Source organism: Brachyhypopomus gauderio, chromosome 13 (genome assembly GCF_052324685.1).
Source record: "Brachyhypopomus gauderio isolate BG-103 chromosome 13, BGAUD_0.2, whole genome shotgun sequence".
NCBI classification, from domain to species: domain Eukaryota; kingdom Metazoa; phylum Chordata; class Actinopteri; order Gymnotiformes; family Hypopomidae; genus Brachyhypopomus; species Brachyhypopomus gauderio.
In genome coordinates, this window is record NC_135223.1 from 14,293,124 (window position 1) to 14,311,452 (window position 18,329).

An 18,329-nucleotide genomic window follows, 5' to 3' on the forward strand; every position below is an offset into this window, starting at 1 on the left:
GGTATATTGTATTCCTTACCTGTGTGAGAGCGCATGTGTCTTGTCAGGTCCTGAAGGCTCCAGAAGCGTTTGCTACACACACTGCAAATCTTCTTCCTCTTGTCAGTTTTGCTTCCAGAAGACTCCGTCTCCCCTTCACAACTCTTTGGTTCGGCCGCACCTCCTTCGTCGTCGCTCCTTTCATCTTTCTCCTCATCAGAGCCACTGTCCATCGCGCTTCCTGCCCCTTCGCTGTCCACTGACCCCTTTCGCTCCTCTTTCTCCACCTCCTCGTCTACTTCTTCCTTCTTCGGTTCACAAAATCTAGCTACGTCATCAGCTTTGGAGTCTGTGTTAGCTGCACTTTCCAGCAGGTGAACTTTTTCATGGCGCGCCAGCGTAGCTGCGTAGCGGAAACACTTGTTGCAGTTCTTGCAGGTCAACTTGGACTCGTCCTGGGGTGCTGCCCGATCGAGTGAATCACCGTCCACAGCAGGAGAACCCTTCGGCTGCTCGCCCTCCGAGAATTTAAAGTCAATCAGCTTGCAAGCAAAGTTCAGGTCCAAGCTCTTATTGCTTTGTGAATCATCATCATTTTCTGGGCCTTTGTTGTCCACGGACTCAAGCGCTTGCTGGTTTTCTTGCTCTTCGGAGTGAAAAAAGGGTTTTACTGCAGCGGTCTCTGTTGGCTTGGCTGGGGAGGGTTTTTCAGCGTCCGATGCAGTCAGCTTTTCAGGGACAGAGTTTGTCAGATCCATTGCCTCACCACTGTGGTACTCGGTTTCAGACATGCTTTCTAAAACATAATGAAAAATCAGTTAAACATTGTAAATATCACATCTAGAGCCACATGTTGATAAAACAACAAAAGGCTATTTAACATTTGCATTTACTGGTCAAGTGGCTAGCCACATGGTTTTGTCAAAATGTAAAAATAAAAAATTACATCCTGTCACCCCAATTATAGTTACAGTGTACAGATACACTGCCCAGACAGCAAATAAACAGCTTATCATCAAAAAATTTCATACTATTATTTTGGCAAGATTTAATAGGAAATGCAGAGATTAATATTACATTGTATACTGCAGAATGTCATCATTCATTTAGTTTCACAAACATTATTTCAATTTTTGAAAGTGAATTATGATCCATTTTACAGCATGTTTATCTTTATTCCAAATTCTTTATTCCAAACACTTTGGAAATTAAGCTCTGTGTTACCTGCACTCTCTTGTGAGCCCTCGTCGGTTTCTTTGGGTTTCATTATGGTGCCATTATGCCGGAGGATTCTGTTGGTTATGCCGTGCTTACGCAAAAGATGACGCTCACAGTTCGACTTAGTTGAGAAAAGGGCTTCGCATTTTGGGCAGGGGTATGGCTTCTGACCTATACCATGTGTGGAAAAGCAAAGTTCACATATCACATTCTCATTCAAAGTGTAAATACATTGAAAAGCTAGAGGACCGGTCACCAAGAGGCAGGCTATATCTCACCTGTGTGTGTCAGCATATGGCGCTGGAGGGAGCTGGCCCATGGGAAGACTCTTGGACAGTACGGACAAGTTAGCTTTTGTACAGAATTTGAGTATGCGTTCTTTTTGCCTTTAGATTGCTGGGGTTGTGAAGCTTGCCTGCCTGACAGACTTGTTTCATCTTTAGCTTCTCTCTTGTCATTCAGACAGGATTTCTCTCCATCTTTCCTTCCAAGCTCAATTGCACTCGTTTGCAGGTAGGTGCTAAACTTGTTGGCATCCGTGGTAGCCAACATCTTCTCTACACTGGCAAATTCTCCACTGGACTCGAGGTCAATGCTAGTGTCTGTTGTGTTCATCGCAGGCTTCTCTCTAGTTGTGCTGACGGCTGGTCTTTTCTTACATCTCTTCTTGGAAACTTCTATGTGTTCTTCACATGGGGCCTCTACGACCTCCTGTTTACAGGATGCACCAGAACCAGATACAAAGCTGCTGGAGTTTTCCCGCTTTAGGAGGTCAGGAGCACCAGAGACAGAAGAGATTATTTGGGCGATGGAAGCCAATGGTGGTAGCTCCTTCACACCAGTTGAGCTAGGTTTAGGAAGCAGGGGCTTCAGCCTCAAAGCTCGTCCTGCTGCACCCAGAGTTGTCAAAGCCACAGGGAGCTGGTAGCACCCAAGTTGCTGGGACTTCTCATCAATGGGTCTATCAGCCTGAAGACTCTGGGCGAAGGTGTGATCCATTATGTTGAGGGAGCCCTGCTCTCTTTTAACTTCCCGGTGTGACATGATGTCAGTATCTCCCTTTATTTTCTTCTCTGGATTCTTGGGGATGGAGAGGTCAATGGGCTCCATGGAACTGTCATAAGACGCTGTCTCCATCTTGATCCCTGGAGAACCACTTGCGCTTCCAGAATTGCTACCCATGCGGCTTTTGTTTGAGAAGTCCAGAGGTTGGTCCAAATCTCCACTGTAGAAGCTCAAGTCCTCCACTTTAATGGGTTGCAGAGAAGGACTTGGTGTCACTCCATTGACTGGAGAGGGGTCAGGGCTGATCTGAGAGGGAGATGTAAGAAGCGTAGCTATGTGATCTTCTATATCCTGCTCTTGGACTTCTGGGTGTTGTTTCAGTAGGTGGTGGATACAGTTCCGCTTGGCCAGGAAGGCTGCTCCACAGCATTTACACTCAAATGGCTTTCGTTGGAAACCATTGTGAGCACGCATGTGCATTTGTAGGGCTCGGTAGGTCTTCAAGTCCTCACCACAGTAGAGGCACGTAGTGTCACACGATGCAGTCAGCTCCAATGCGTCCGATGAAGTGGATGAGGTAACGTATTTTATATTTTTCTCTATTTCTTTACGGGTGTTCTTCATGTGCTTTTTGCGGAGGTGCCGCTCGCAGTTAGCTTTAACAGTAAACGGGTAATGGCAGACTCTGCAGACATAAGGTCGCTCGCCACTGTGGGTGCGCAGATGGCGGATCAGCGTGGCCTTGTCTGGGGCAACATAGTTGCAGATATTGCATTGATGGGGCAGGATGCCCAGATGATAGCGCATGTGAGCCTGAAGCACACCCGAATACGCAAACACCTGGTCACAAAGTCGGCAGGGGTAAGAGCCTTTGCGAGATGATCCCTTCTTTCCAGATGATTCTGCTACTTTGTCTTTCTCCTGCTTGATCTGTTGTTCATCCGTGTCCATTGGTGTATGCGCATCACCCATGCACTCTGCTTCCATCTGCAGTTTTTCCATGGACCCTTGGTTGCAGCTTGAGGATGACGAAGATGAAGATGGGGACAGTTCCTTTGTATTCTTTAGAGGAAGGCCAGCCTGGGGTGGCAAGCTGGGGCTTATGCTTCCTAACGAGGCCTGCTGGGTGCTCAGGAGGAGAGGGGGAGTAGAGGTTGTCATGTTGGTCCTGGGAGCTCCCAGAGGCTTTGGTTTGAGTGGAGGCATCTGCTTGTAACCTGACTGCATTGAACTGCATGGCGCCTTGGACAAGGGTGGCAGGCTAATCTGCTGTGGGGCAGCAGAAGCCACTTTGAGGATCTGCTGTATGTCAGCAAGCTCCATTCCAGTCTCACCACAAACCTGCTTTACCACCATCCCACCATCTGGCTGGACAAGGAAACCAGTTTGGAAAGGCTGTAGAGAAAGGAGTTTGAGAGCCTCGTGCTGGGGCAGACCCCGTAGAGAGGATGGATCCACCAGAGAAAGTCCAAGCCCACTGAGAAACCCAGCCTCAGGGTGGTCTGATGACACCTCCACATGAATGACTTTAATATTGTCCAGCTCTGCCTGCAAGTAATCATCTTCTGATGGTACAGGTTTGACCTGGGAGATGTGCTGCAAACCAAGGGTATTCATAAAACTGCTTTTCTCAGACATGGGGGGCTCTGTGCTAGAAGGCTGGGAAGAAACAGGCTCTTTGGTTCCTTCCGAATCCTCATGTGTGGACTTGTGTTTGTCTAGAGCCAAGCGCAAAGGGAAGGCCTTATCACAGATGTCGCAGACAAAGCGATGAAACTTGCTGGAGCATCGGCGTAGATTGGTTTCACACCAAACCTAGTGATTTGAAACAAAAGAGAAAATATTAACTTTCATACCAAATGGTTGAGATTTTAGAATTAAACACATTGATGCAAATTGAATAGTTCTTACAAAAGATGCAGCTGACCAATACTTACTTGAGCAATGTGAGGGAACTTGCGACAGGAGAAGTCAATGAAGGCCAGATCATTAAAGCCAAGGGGTATGGAGGGGTTGTTCTGAATAAATGGCTGTCCATTGGCGTCAGTTGGCAGCTGTTTATGGATCACCGAGTTGTGACGGAGCAAACCTCTGTGTGTCCGAAACGAGATACAACAGAGCTCACACCTGAGGAGGGGACAGTGGAATGTTTAGGACATGGGTGTCAAGTGAACAAATTTATCTGTACGTGAAAAAATAATCCTTGATACAATTGATACAGTATGCACTATCTCTGCTATGTTTTTGTCTCTGCTATATTATCCTATACCTCTACATTTCTTATTATAACTGCAGCCACTCTTTCAGTGGCTGTGTGAGGTAACTGTGGCTGGGGGTTGTTTCTTCCTGTGCGAGTACACCAAGTGTTGGCGGCACTAGATAACTCCAGCCAGAACTGTAGCCGTTTTTTGTCAGGCACCAAGAGAGACAACTGGATAACGTCTGTGACGCTACACACAGCTCCTATCAATGACCCAGCCCCTCACCACTGTTCAGAGGTGTCTGTAGTAACTGTGAGCTGCTTTATCTTAATGCATGCAGAAACACACACACACACACACACACACACACACACACACGATCCGTATGTGCTTTTATGTACAATTTAAGGGCTTTTATATTTGTGCACTTATTTGTGAATGCTCTGATCCCTTGCGAAGCTGTCACTAGAAAAAAGCACCATGACAAAATGCGAAGAGAACAGGTTTGCATGTAATAAATAGTCACCCTTTTTTTTGTTGTTGTTGTCCCCCCATAGGGAATCTCAAATAACCAATGTACTAAAACCCCTGTATTATGGGATGCTTCTCTTTCAATGCTTCTGCACGTGTATACGTGTGTGCGTGCACAACAGGCTACTGGTGTAAATTTGTGGGGGAGAGATAATGCATCTAGATCACGTGAGCATCCATGTATCTGCAGGCATATGTGCTAAACTCTGCACAGCAGAACCCAATTCACAGCAGCCTAGATCCTCTTAACTAGCTCTCTGAGCTCTTGTGATTACAAGGGATTAGTGCTAAATTTGCTGTACTTCCACACAACAGCGACGGCTCAGTGAGACTGGACAGGCCGCGTTCACCGCAGCAAGAACGAGCCCCGTGCAGCTATCCATTAACTACAGCTGAAGAAGTCAGCCTCCGCATGAGTGGTTTTAGGGCAGGAGTTTGCAGACTGTGATGTCTCCAAGGATATGGCATCCCCACCCCCCAACAGAGAGGTCCAACTGACTGCGTCCTGAAGCTTCCTTCTGTGACTCATTAAATCCACTCCACACACACACACACACACACACACACACACACACACACACACACACACACACAGTCTCTATGCTCCATGGTTTTCCCTGCCCCTCCCTCCTCCCCTCCTCCTCTCCTCCTCTCTCCCTCCATGATTTCTCCATGCCACTCCCTGTGTCGAGGCTCAGGGCCCAAATGGGAGGAGGTGATGAATCCGTTAACCCCCTCACGACTGAGCGTGCAGACAGGCGCCATTATAAAATCAAACAGGTATTACTGTGGACCATTCCAACGTTACACGGTAACTTCAGGACCTGACCCAAGGGAGATACACATCTTCAGTTAGCTTCAAAGGTTCCTTCAAAGATACTGTGCAAGACAACCAAACATATACATCTATACAAACACACACACACACTCTTTGTGGCTATAAGCTGAACAATTCTGTACCTATAGCACACTACTCGATTTATGGACGAGACCCCGACACAAAGCCCCACTTGCTATGCAAGAGACCTCTGCTCCTCCCCGCTTGGATGTGCTAAATTATGACTGTTTCAGCACAAAGAATGCCGCCATAATCTCCCGGCAACTGCAGTGGTTCTACTTTGTGCCCCAGCCTCTGGTCTCCCACGGCAACACTGCTCTCATGTCAGACAGAAAGACATCCTGCTATAGCACAATGGACATCTGCAGTGACCAACAGGCCTGACTGACTCACGGCAGCAGAGAAAGCACCATAGACCTTATGCTGCTGATCACACATAATTACAAAAGTCTTCATTCATTACCATTTACAAGATGGAGGTACAGATGTTGTTGTACAAAATAGTTATTGCAATGCCCATGTGTGTTTATTCGCAAAAGTTGAAGTTTGTGTGTTTTTGATTGATTGTACATGATGGGAGTGTGCATGTGTCAAATTCTGTGTGTGTGTGTGTGTGTGTGTGTACACACATGTACAGGCACATTACTAACCTGAGTGCAGCATCAGGATGGGTGTCCATGTGGGCCTCCAGGTCATATCTAGAGCCGAGACTCTTGAAGCAAATGGGACATGTCAGCAGCTCATCCTGGCCTTTGCTCAGAGCCTGCTCGTCTAGACCGCCGTCTTCCACAACCTGCAACACAAGAGGCCCTCCTTTAGCCACACACACACACACCACTGCCAAAGCTCAACAAACTTAATGACCACATAGCTTGCAAAAATGTTCTAGAATGAACCATTTGCATGACTGAACACTTGAGAATATCAGAACGTCTCCACAGACATCATAGCAAACTGCTCTGGTGTAGTCTTTAGTCTACATGGGTCAAACTACTATTACGGACCCGTTTACTGGAGGGGTCGGCCGCACGCTCCTCTTCGTTATTTTGGCTCAGTTTTCTCTTGGCTGAGGAGCGCCTGCGTTTGACGGGCGAGGGTGGGCTGGTGGGGAGGGGCGCCGCCGGGTCTTTGTCGTGGATCTTCATGTGTCTGTGGATAAACGCACAGGGCACCACTGTCACTTTCTGATCAAGGCAAATACACCCAGTTCTGTTCCAACCTGTCGTTACTGGTCATCTTACCAATGCTGACCATTTGGCCCAGGCATTTTTATGTACAGGTATGTACTATGGAACCACAAAAAAAACTTTGTTTTGAAGAAAAGGATCAAATCGGTTTTGCTGTCACGCAGAATGTAGACAGGTATAAGGGGAGTATTTATTATAGCAATATTTTTACAAGCTACATATGCAAATATACTACGCACATCTTCTAAAACATGTAAAAGTATGTACAGATGTGCAAAAATACAAAACGAATGAGTACATATACGTATACACTCGTGCATCTTATACATACATATACATCTTATAGGGTATACATCATACATACCCTACACTATTTTAGTACACACCATGAGTAGATGCTGTATACGAGACTGAACAGAATGAGTGTTGGCAGCAGCAGTGTCATTAGATACATATTATAGTCCAAGGTATTTTCCTAGAGTCACTGGCTATTGTTGTCAAGATCTGGCCTTTGCTGACTGGCACCGCATTAACAGGCACTAATCAGCAGGAATGGTTCCTTTGAAACCATCTGAACTCACTGGGTGGTTAGTGCCCCTGGGTGGGTCGCTAGCCTGGAAAAGCTTGGAATTCTGGGTTAATTGATAGATCTCTGATTATTGCTAGAGAGAAGCATCTCTCTGCATCCCGGCCGCATGCTTCCTGATGGAAACGGCGACAAGAGGAAAAGCACTAATGAGCTGAAAAGCCCTGCAATTATCGCCGCGCCAGCGCATGCCCTTACAAGGAGCGGCACGCGGGACCAGGCCGAAGGAAATCGCAGCAGAAAGCAGCATTGCACGAAGAGGGAGAGGGCTGGGACCTCCTCTTCTGAACGGACAGGAAGTGAAGACGGTAATGAGGTGTGCACTAGCATTTGAAGGAGTGGTGTGTGAGTGTAAAGGGAAAAGGGCAGTACTAATGTGGCATCTCTCTCTTCTCACTTTCTCTTTGTAACTGTCCATGTGTTCCATGCTTCACTGCAAAGAAAAGGTTCAAAGCAAGCCAACTTGCACAAAGGATCAAAGTTTAAGGAACTGTTATGCAACAGGTCTGCACTGATAACAGTGTCTTTCCATGACACAGAAAGCATCAGCCAGAGTGGTATTGACCTCGCAAGGTTGTGCATCCCTGCAAGTTTTTCCTCTAACCGCTTTTTGATTGTGTGTTTGTAGATGAGGAGTGTGTTTGTGTGTGTGTGTGAGAGAGAGAGAGAAAAAAGGTCAACCATCTCTGGTCCTCAGGGTTTCAGCTTTCAGTCAGTGGTTTATTAATAGCAGGCAGTGAACTGGCCGCCCATGTGGAGACCTGACTATTTCACTGCTCTGGACTCTGACCTCAGGACTGTCCAATCACTGCCAACCTGCACCGCCAAGTCAGTAATCTGTGACTGGATGGAGATCACCTTAGACCTTGTACAAGACCTTGTACATGAAGATCTTGTATATGACGAACTCAGTCTACATGTACAACCTTCACATTACAATAGGCATACAGGTTTGAAATATTAGATCTGCACTAGCTAGTATCAGATAAGGAAGGATCATCTTGCTAAAGCTGCCATATGAATTATGTTACCAAAAAGTGCACTATATACTTTTTTTCAGATTAACCACCCCTCCATCCTCAGTTTTTTAAATAATTTTTGTATTATTAACTTCAGTATGCTTCCTGTCCTTGAATCAACCATGTTTATTTAGAGAATTACGGTCGGGTTAGCTAATCTGTAAAGGACCATAAAACTTGTTGATGCCTCAACAGGTCCATTCCATCCAATCCCGACATTCCAACACAGCACCACTATGCAAAGGCAGGGGGCGCCGTAGTGTCAGAAAGTTCCTAATGCAATGTCACATCAAGGGCACTACTCCTAAGCCCATGGCAGTTTAGCTGTGTAACCAATGCCGGAGTAGTTAAAGCAAATAAAAGCGGCCAATCAGCTCACACCCTGCCACTCTCTCCTCTGTGGAGCAGTGATCTCTCTCTCTCTCTATGGCAACGGTGACTCCCTCCTCCCTACCCCCATTCCATGTGATGCTTTGGCACAAAATGGCTGCCTCCTTGCCAACAACAGACAACTTCCTCATGCATCACGTTCTGTAACAATCTTCTGTACTTCAACTTCTGTATGGCTTCTGTGAACTATTTTTCATAGCTATTTAATACCTAACCACAGTTGCATGCAAGAGCAGTTCAGAGAAGTTTTTAAGTTTTCAAAGGCAGATGGACCAGATTCTTCACTTATCAGTCACTCCCATACACAACGTGCTAACCTGCAGTTTTCAGTAGATCAACAGCCACACACTGACAATCAGGTTACAGTTGTGTCAAACTGCTGTGCATCAGCCCTATAGTACCTAAAGTCTCTCTCCCTCCCTCCCTCCCAAATTTTTGCCTTTGAAACTCAGGATGTTCACATCTACCCCTCCACCACCTTGGCCTGCTGGTAGGAGATACCCTAAGCAGACACAGGGGATATGGGGGGTGGGGGTGGATCAGAGTTATCCTCAGTTTCCTGAGAGAGTCCCTTCTTTCACAGTAAACAGTCCTGTGTGTAGTGAAGAGCACCTCAACAAGCAACACACACACACACACACACACACACACACACACACACAGAGTAACGCCCATCTGTTTTATCTCGGTGGTGCACTCGTCGTCCGTGCCACCCCGACCGAGCCGGGCTGGTGGAGCTGCATGGGGCGAGGTCAGCCTTACAACCGCCACACCAGCTCTGAACCACACGCCTCAGGTGAATTCGGATTTCTGTCAAACTCTTTTCCTAGGGAATCATCAGTCATTAATCATCTGGTTTTAATAGTCTGAAATTTGGCATTAATTAGAGCTCCTCTTGTTCCACACCGTCCCATGTGCGTGCGTCTTCTGACTGTGGTTTGGATCCAAGTCTTTCTCGTGTCTCATACTTGAGTAAGCGGGCTGTGACGGAGGTGTGGCACCCTGGCATCACATAGCACACGCACACACACAGGGAACTGTGGGACTTAATGATGGAGAGAATCAAGGTTTCTGCTTCTGCCTGGAGAAGACACCGTACCACTACCAGAGTAGCGAAGCACCTCAGCAAACCTCCCAGTCCACCGTGTGTTCCTCTGCACATTTACTTCCACTTCCCTAAGACCATTAACACCCTTCTTGAGCTGAATTAGGAGGGTTAGAACAGAGAAAAGGCTGACGTAGGCAGCAGTACTGCTATGCCAGACCAGGATTAGGAGACATCACTGTGGGTCATAAATGTTTCCTCCATTAATTGTCTATTGTGTATCAAGAACTGTACTTCACATACTGGAGACAACTAGGACAACTAGGACAGAACCTAGGACAACTCAATTCAGTGGCCTTGCTTTCTGTATTTAACAAGACCAGTGCACATTATCTGTCTCTCTCCCTCTCTCTGTCCCTCACGCACGCACGCACGCACTGCACCAGGATACATTGCTAATCTTTGGATTACAGTTCAATGTAGTGGGAGGATACTGCCGTGTCACAAGCAAGTCTGGGCGGTTCTGCTACATACACTCACATCTCTGTATGAACATCTCCGTTCTCAACCAAGACACACACTCATCCACCCAAGATGCATTAACTGTTTCAGCAGAACCCAAATATAGTTTGGCTTTTTATATAACAACGAACAGCAACAGCCAGAATCGGAAAACAATGGTCAAGTGCAATCTAATATAAGAATGGCACCGTGATAGACCTACGCCCCTGCGGCCATCTTGGCTCCCAACCCCCGGTGTGGCTCTCACCTGTGCATGTTGCCGTTGGTGGTGAAGGTCTGGCCGCACACCGAGCACTTGTAGGGCCTCTCGCCGCTGTGCACCAGCATGTGGCGGTCCAGTGAGCTGGCCGAGCTCAGACACTTTCCACAGATGCTGCACGAGTGATCCGCGGTTCCCGTGTCGGAGTTATGCTGAAGGAGGTGAGAGACAGCACCGCATCGTTTATGCACGTGTATATATGCATGCGTGTGTCTGTCTGCATGCTTGTGTGTGTGTGTGTATGTGTGTATGCGCGTTTTACCTGGCGAATATGCATAGTAAGCTGGTGTTGAGTTTGACAGTTCTTGTCACACAGCGGACAGATGAGAGAGGAAGTGTCATCTTTGCCTTCCTATATAAAAAAAAAAAAAGTTTAAATCATATTAAGTACAAGATACTTATAGGAAGAAGGCTGAAAGCCTCTTCGGACAATCACTTTCCATAAAATATCTATTCATCCATCCTTCCATCCGTCCCTCCATCCATCCATCCTCCCAGTTAGAGAACCAGAAATAAAATAATGGAGGTTTATGCTCCATTACTTTGTAATTTGTTAGCGAGGCCCTCACTGGCATGGCTAAGAGTTTGGCTACGTTAGACAGCCCAGTCTAGGCAGTGTGGGGAAAGTCTCATCTGGTGGCATGGAATGAGGCCTTGTCTTCTGACCTTGAGTGGTTTGTCAGCCGTCGGTGTATGTACAAGATACCAGGCTAAATAAATACTCAGCTAGATAAATATGGCAGTATGATGTGGCCTCTCATTGGCTCTGCTGGACTTGTGTTCAGGACTTGTGCATTTGGGCCTCTTCACCCTTTTTCAGTTCTTGCTCTTTTGGCTCGTGTGACTCCTATTATGTGATTCAGTCTGAATATCCAAATCGATTCCGAATCATCTGACTCATCCATGTAGGCTCAGACTGGATCATGGCTACCTCCCATACACCTTGGGACAGTCACAGGTCTCGGGGGTCAGAGGGGATTGCCGTTGCTTCATCCATTCATTTACACGCATGCGTGCGTGAATTGGAGAGAAGCATCCTGAATGTAGGCAGCCTCTGTGCGTGTGTGTGTATTCCTCTTTCACCTTGAGTGGCAGATCACTGTAACCCGACACCCCGCATGCCCTCCCACTGGTGTTGACAGTAGAGGAGATCATTAACTGGGAGCTGGGTGTGCAGTCCTGCACTGTGCTCAGGCCTTCACGCCCCTCATGGCCCTGTGCACACAGTCCAGCATGCCATCACGCTGTAGCAGAGACAGCAGCGTTCTCACGCGGGACAATCCAGCACACAGGCCCAAATTACTATCACTACACAAACGCAGGAACCAAGAAGCACGTGTTATACACCCATAACCACACAACCTGCAAAAGCTAGGCAGAAAACAAACCAATATTGACTAAACTAAAAATAAATACAAAGCTAAATTATTTTATATATATGTGCATTTTAATATAAAAAGCATTGCCAATGACCTCATTTGCATGGGTTTTAAGGGAATACCGTCAGCTATGGTCCTATTTTGACAGTACTGCAGAGCGGGATCGTAACTGGCTTGCATTTCATTGCCTGAGACAGGTTTAAGATCTGACAGTATAGAAGCACTGTTAAGTGGTTACTAAATCCAACTTCACTGCCTAAAAAATACAGCTTATATCAGCTGCATCAAGGGAGACGGCCTGAACTAAAGTTACTGGGTAATAATTCTTCACATAATGGGAGGTGTAGGTCAAGATGGGACGGATCTAAGATCAGATCTTCCGAACTGGAGCCAACAGACATACATCTGCTCAACACGGCTTCAGGTAACCGTGTGGATGTACAAATGATATATGGTTAAATGAGATGTTGTTCAAGAGAACAAATAATGAAGTGGAGCAATCCTGTTTGCTTTAAAATAACTGAAGTTTAGGTAAACACCCCCCCCCCCCCCGACTTTTCATTGGGGATTTATATTTTTGCAAAGCACACTTACATGAACAGAATCCAGTCCTTCAGATCTAAAGAAATTTGTGCCATCATTTTTTTCCATTAAACAAGCAGATTTTATTAACATGTTTTTCCATCCTCTGTTTTGTTGACTTTTTCTAGTCACAGATGGGAAGTTGGTAACTGATGGAAAGTGCAGACAGGCTCACAGCCAGTGGCCGCCTGTGCTGGCTCTGTGGGCTGGGTTAGCCGGGTCTAAAGGAGCAGTGGTCCCCTGCCATGTTCACTGACCTAGGGTCTAATCCACCCAGTGTCACGACGCATCGAAGGTTCTGATGTTTCCTCAATGAGCAAATTACTCAGTACTTGGTTTTATAGCCAGTATCAAATCAAGAATTGTTTTATAATAAAGCTTTACAAACTGTTGCAGTATTTTATTAAAGCACAACAAAAGACCATAGCTCATCACAAGTAAAGTTTAGCTTCTCTCTATTTCATGAAAAGTAAACGGATGTTAAAAAGGGGCAGATCAGAGTGGTCCAATGCAATCAATGAAGAGGTTTTGGAGACAAAACATTTGCAGACTAGAGTTTGGGGCCTGAAGGGGGCTGAGCGTGTGGTGAGGGGTCAGAATTGACACCTGTTACCCCCACACGAGGGGGGGTTAGAGGCCTGAGAGTGCACGCTTTAATCAGCTCCATGTGACCACTAGCTGCATGGACAAAAGGAGGATTGAGAGTCCAGAGAAGCATGTGTCCCCCATTCTGACACAGGAGAACACTGTGTGCATGTGCACGGACCTCCTCACCTGTGCCATCTCACCCTGTCTCCCTGCTGACACACACACACACACACACACACACACACACACATACACACACACACACATACACACACACCTCCCCTGCTCCAGTGATATACAAGCCAAAAATACCGCATCACCCCAACTGACCTAACAAAATATGGCCTTTGGTTTAGCCGTGACCATATGCCAGGTGTCTATGCCAGCCTGCTATTCTGACGGACATCTCATATCTCTCTAGAGCACTGGCAACTTCAGAACACTGCTGCAAAAATGACATCACCATCCTAATAACCCAACCATAAAGGAAGACTGGATGGATCAAACAGCAGACGCTTATCCCCCTGACCATTACGACAGCTCGTTTTCAACTGCTAACTGCCCGGTCTACCATTCTAGGTTTTCATGCTTGTTTGAACGTGCGTGTGAAGCCCTGCAGCTCGTGCGTGAGGCGGCGTGAGTGACGGCGCCGGGCCCGACGGCATCTGTTCGGGACGCTGGATGTGCAGCTATGGGCAGAAGCAGCTGGAGACGTGCTGGCTGGCTGCACTGTGCACTGGGGTTTATTTGAAATGGACACATGAGGGCATCTGTGAAAGTGAGTGTACAAAGCTGTGTGTGTGTGTGTGTGCGCACGCACACATTTGTGTGTGCTGTCTGAGCAAGCGCAGGGTCTTTAGTGCTAGGCTTTACTGAGCTTGTTCACCCGTAGCAGTAATGCGGCGTGTGTGCGTGCGGTGTCCCCGCCTACCTGGCTCTTCCTGGCGTAGCGGCTGGCCCCCGGGCTCTTGACGGGACCCTTGGTGGGGGCGGTGGGTGTGGCCTCCACTGCCCCGTTTAGTTGACCCGCTTTCATTACCGTGGTCATCATGGAGTTAATGGAGGACAGGTCCACTCCGTCCACTCCCTCCACCCCTGTGTCCTGTTGGACCTGCCTGCTGCCCGTGCCCTCCCCACACTCTGTTGGACTCCCTGAAGAGAATCACACACACACACACAAACACACACACAGTTGCTCACATGAAGAAAGACCATGACTGAGATCAGAAAATGGGGTTTTAGCGCTCAGGCCACCACAGACATGACCGTTTTCACATAATGGCTATTAGCAAAATGACTTAATAGATACCAAATCATGTTTACTAATTATTACATTAAATTCGTAGTTTGGTAGCGATCAGTTTAAATCAGACCTGTGTCTATAAAGCAGTGGTGTCACTGATGCAGGTCTACTGGCCTGCTTTCCTTTCCACTCAGGTGGTGTCCATCGGCCAGGTGTGGCTATTCTTACCGGCATGCCTGTCTCGTGCCTGCGTGGGGGCGGGGCTCTGCGATTCATCTGTATGCTCCACCTCCTTGGCACTAAGGGTGGAGCTTAGCACCTCTCCTGCCCTCTTGTCTTCTGCTAAATTATCCATCACTGCAAGAGAGGACCGGGAGTATTTAGAGTGACGGAGAGAGTGAGCCTGGCCCAGTGTGGCAGCACAACTGAAACTCCACCCACTGAAATTGAAACTCCACCCACAGTGGTCCAAAATAACAGGTGCCAAACAAAATACACAAAGCAGCGCAAACCGAATCTCACTAAGGCCCTCTGGAGGGGGTGGGGTACTTGACAGTCTGTTAAAAGTTATCAGAGGATCAGAGATGTGATGGCAGTGTCCACATCTGAGGAATCGAGGGACAGATGCCGAGGGTCACAGCCTGGGGCAACCTGCCCTGTACCTCTGCTTTACCCTGCCTGTGTTTTATGACTCCAGCACCTGTCTGAAAGGCATTTAGAAAGAGAGAGTGTGTGTATGGGGGGGGGGGGGGGGGGGGGGTAGCTCATGACCACACCACACACAGTGTGGTATGAACGGTGTACCGAGTACTTTCATTTCAGCGTACTTTCATTTCATAGTACTGCTTTGTAGTGATTTGTGATACAAATGTAGTACTACAGGAGAGAATGTCATGCCTGATGTGATAGGATGTGTGAGATGAGTAGTTCACTGATCTGGGTTTGTAAATGCCCAACTCTGGGCACTAAATAAATAAAAGTAATTAAAAAAATTATTTAAATCTCAAAATGACATTTAATTAACCGCTAATGGACTACCTGAATGTTAGCCAAGAGCTAGTTTAGTCTTACTCTGCAGAGGCCTAGTGCTGAGGTAAAGAAGGGAAAGAGGAAGTATAGAAATAAAATATGCAAGGATGAGAAAGAGAGAGAGAGAGAAAGATGAGGAGGATGAGGAGGGAGAGAGAGAGAAAGGATGAGGAGGAGGAGGAGGAAGAGAGAGAGAGACTGACTAGCAGGCTTCTCCCTCGGCTAATTGCCATTTCCCGTTTACAGCCTCACAGGAAGCTCCTCTCCGGTCCAGGCCACTTCCTTCTTATGAGCGAGAGAGAGCGAGAGTGTGTATGTGCTTTGGTCTCATTAAACACAGTGCAGGTGTTTAGTAGGCCCTAAGGAAGCCAGTGGTGCTAGCTGGATACTTGTGATATGATGGACATGCTCAGCCGAGACTTCACATGTGAACTTCAGCCAGCTGGACCCAGAACAGAGTCAAACAAACAACAGCTACGGTGAGACCCGCGGGCCTCCCAGTGGGCCCATACGGACCATACGCAAGACAAAAGCAGAGGAACTCTAACCTGCTAACACTGCACGTGTCCAGTACAAACCAAGTGGGCAGAGTATCGTCATGTTTGTTCAGGAGAGGAGAGAAAAGGGGGAAATGAACGAGAGAGAGAGAGAGAAAGAGAGAGAAAGGATGATGGAAGGAAAAAGCAGCAGAAGGAGGGAGGGAGATATGCAGAGAAAGTAAAGCGAGAGGGACAGAGGTGGAGAGAGTTCTTCTGACACTCAGATTTCAGCCCTCCCCCAAAGCCAAACCACTACTGGAATTATCCTCAATGTATCATTTAACTCATCCCTTATTCAAACTGTCAGTATGAAAATACTCAATGGTGGCAACATGAAAAACAGAGCTGTCGAGGCAGAGGGGGGGGGAGGGGGCGTGTCAGGGGGGTTGCCAAGCCACCAATCACCTCTCAGCTCAGACTTGGATGAGTTCCCCTCATCACTTGAGCATCCTGGAGTCTGATTGGATGGGCAGCTGCTGGGGCAGCACTTTTATAGCCTGCAAAATGAACAGCAACAGATGATGAAGGGAAGGGAGGAGGCGAAGATGTGATGATGCACAGGGCCCAGAGAGAAAGGAATGAATCACAGGACAGGGAAAGAACACGGAGGGATGAGGAGCAGGGGAGGAGAGCTAGTGGCGTTCATTGCACAACTGTGGGGCAAGTTTAGAGTTGTACAAGAGTGAAAGACTGAGCAGGAGGGAGGGAGAGAGAGAGAGAGAGAGAGAGAGAGAGAGAGAGAGAGAGAGAGAGAGAGAGCAAGCGCACATGAGCGAGTGTGTGTGTGTGTGTGTGTGTGTGTGTGTGTGTGTGTGTGTGTGTGTGTGTGTGTGTGTGTGTGAGAGAGAGAGAGAGAGAAAAACGTACTCCCTGCCAGGAGAAAATACAAACGTAAGGGGTCCAGGGAGTGCTGCTGTTACTACATCTGTTCCAACCCATCACTCTCACTGAAACACACACACACACACGCACGCACGCGCACACACGCATGTATGCACACAGGGTTCTTGTATATATACAAGGAAATACAAATAAATAAACTAGTGTCATTATTGAGGTGCATTAAAGTGTGTGTGTGTGTGTGTGTGTGTTCTGTTCACTCACTGCTGTGTTTGTATTTAGCAGCAACAGAGGCACATGAGGGTGGAAAAGTCCTCACACAATGCCAAACAGTCTGGAAAAGAATGGCCCTCCCTCCATTCTCTCTCTCTCTCTCTTCTCTCTCTCCTCTCTCTCTCTCTCTCAATCTCTCTCTCTCTCTCAATCTCTCTCTCTCTCAATCTCTCTCTCTCTCAATTTCTCTCTCTCTCACTCACTCTTCACTACATTTTACTGGCACCATCATATAGTTACAGCACTGCCAAAGCACCATCAAAATAAGAACAGATGGACTGAGAAACGGACTCAATCACACTCACATCTCTTGTCTCATCTCTCTCATCGCCTTTTTCACCACCGTCTCCCCGTAGTTCACTACTCTGCTAAACGTGACAACTTCAGCTCTGCTTGTGACGTTCTGTGTTCGACTCCTCTCCCGAGTGCCAGGAAAGCCCCGACCTGGTTCACCATCCCCTTGTGAGCTGTGGTAGGTTGCGTCAGTAGGCACACCACGCCACATCCAGCATTAGCAGGAAAGAACCAAACCAGCCAAACTGCATTATTTCCTAACCACAAAATCACTGCAGTACTCATCACTGCTGAAGGTTTGAGGAGATAAAACAGGACCTGGCTGGTACAAGCAAGGGCACTGCAGTCCGTCATCCCAGCAGGGCAAGGCAGAGGCAAAAGAGGTGTGTACATTTGTGTGTGTGTGTGTCGGAGGTTGGGCTGATGGAGGTGTGAGGCCCCTGGTGTGTGTAGGACCGTGTGACAGAGAGCTCATTCAGAGGCTAAAAAGTTTCCCGCAGTCCTTAGACTCCACACACACCCTTTACAGAGGGGTTCAATCTTACTCGCCTACATCACAGATTCTCAAAGCACCAAGCTACTACAAAGATCACAGAAGGACATTTCTAGAAATGCATTACTGCTGTAAATGTCAAAATGGGCCCAGTGGGTGCACTTTCACCACCGAGCAGTTCTGTGAACATCAGAACTTCAGCCATGAGCTGTTGACCCCTCCACTCTCCCCATCTCTGGCCATGTATGACTGACACGCTCAAACACCTGGTTATTTATTAGACGGGCCA

At 47.4% G+C, this 18,329-nt stretch overlaps 1 protein-coding gene across 7 annotated transcripts in view; it reads right to left on the minus strand.

The window, feature by feature from the left end:
- The window catches only part of rreb1a (ras responsive element binding protein 1a), a 46,710-nt gene that overhangs the window by 2,735 nt on the left and 25,646 nt on the right, over positions 1-18,329 (minus strand). For 6 of the 7 annotated variants that reach the window (XM_076971127.1, XM_076971128.1, XM_076971129.1 and 3 more), the window contains 10 exons: positions 14,801-14,929; positions 14,261-14,481; positions 11,043-11,132; positions 10,769-10,932; positions 6,777-6,921; positions 6,423-6,565; positions 4,140-4,329; positions 1,476-4,017; positions 1,204-1,368; positions 20-775 (listed from right to left, as the gene is read on the minus strand). In XM_076971127.1, the coding sequence (XP_076827242.1) occupies positions 20-775; positions 1,204-1,368; positions 1,476-4,017; positions 4,140-4,329; positions 6,423-6,565; positions 6,777-6,921; positions 10,769-10,932; positions 11,043-11,132; positions 14,261-14,481; positions 14,801-14,929 (4,545 nt within the window). Of the gene's footprint in view, positions 1-19; positions 776-1,203; positions 1,369-1,475; positions 4,018-4,139; positions 4,330-6,422; positions 6,566-6,776; positions 6,922-10,768; positions 10,933-11,042; positions 11,133-14,260; positions 14,482-14,800; positions 14,930-17,558; positions 17,889-18,329 lie in introns of those variants that run through there. The other variant, XM_076971132.1, reaches the window with a different exon arrangement.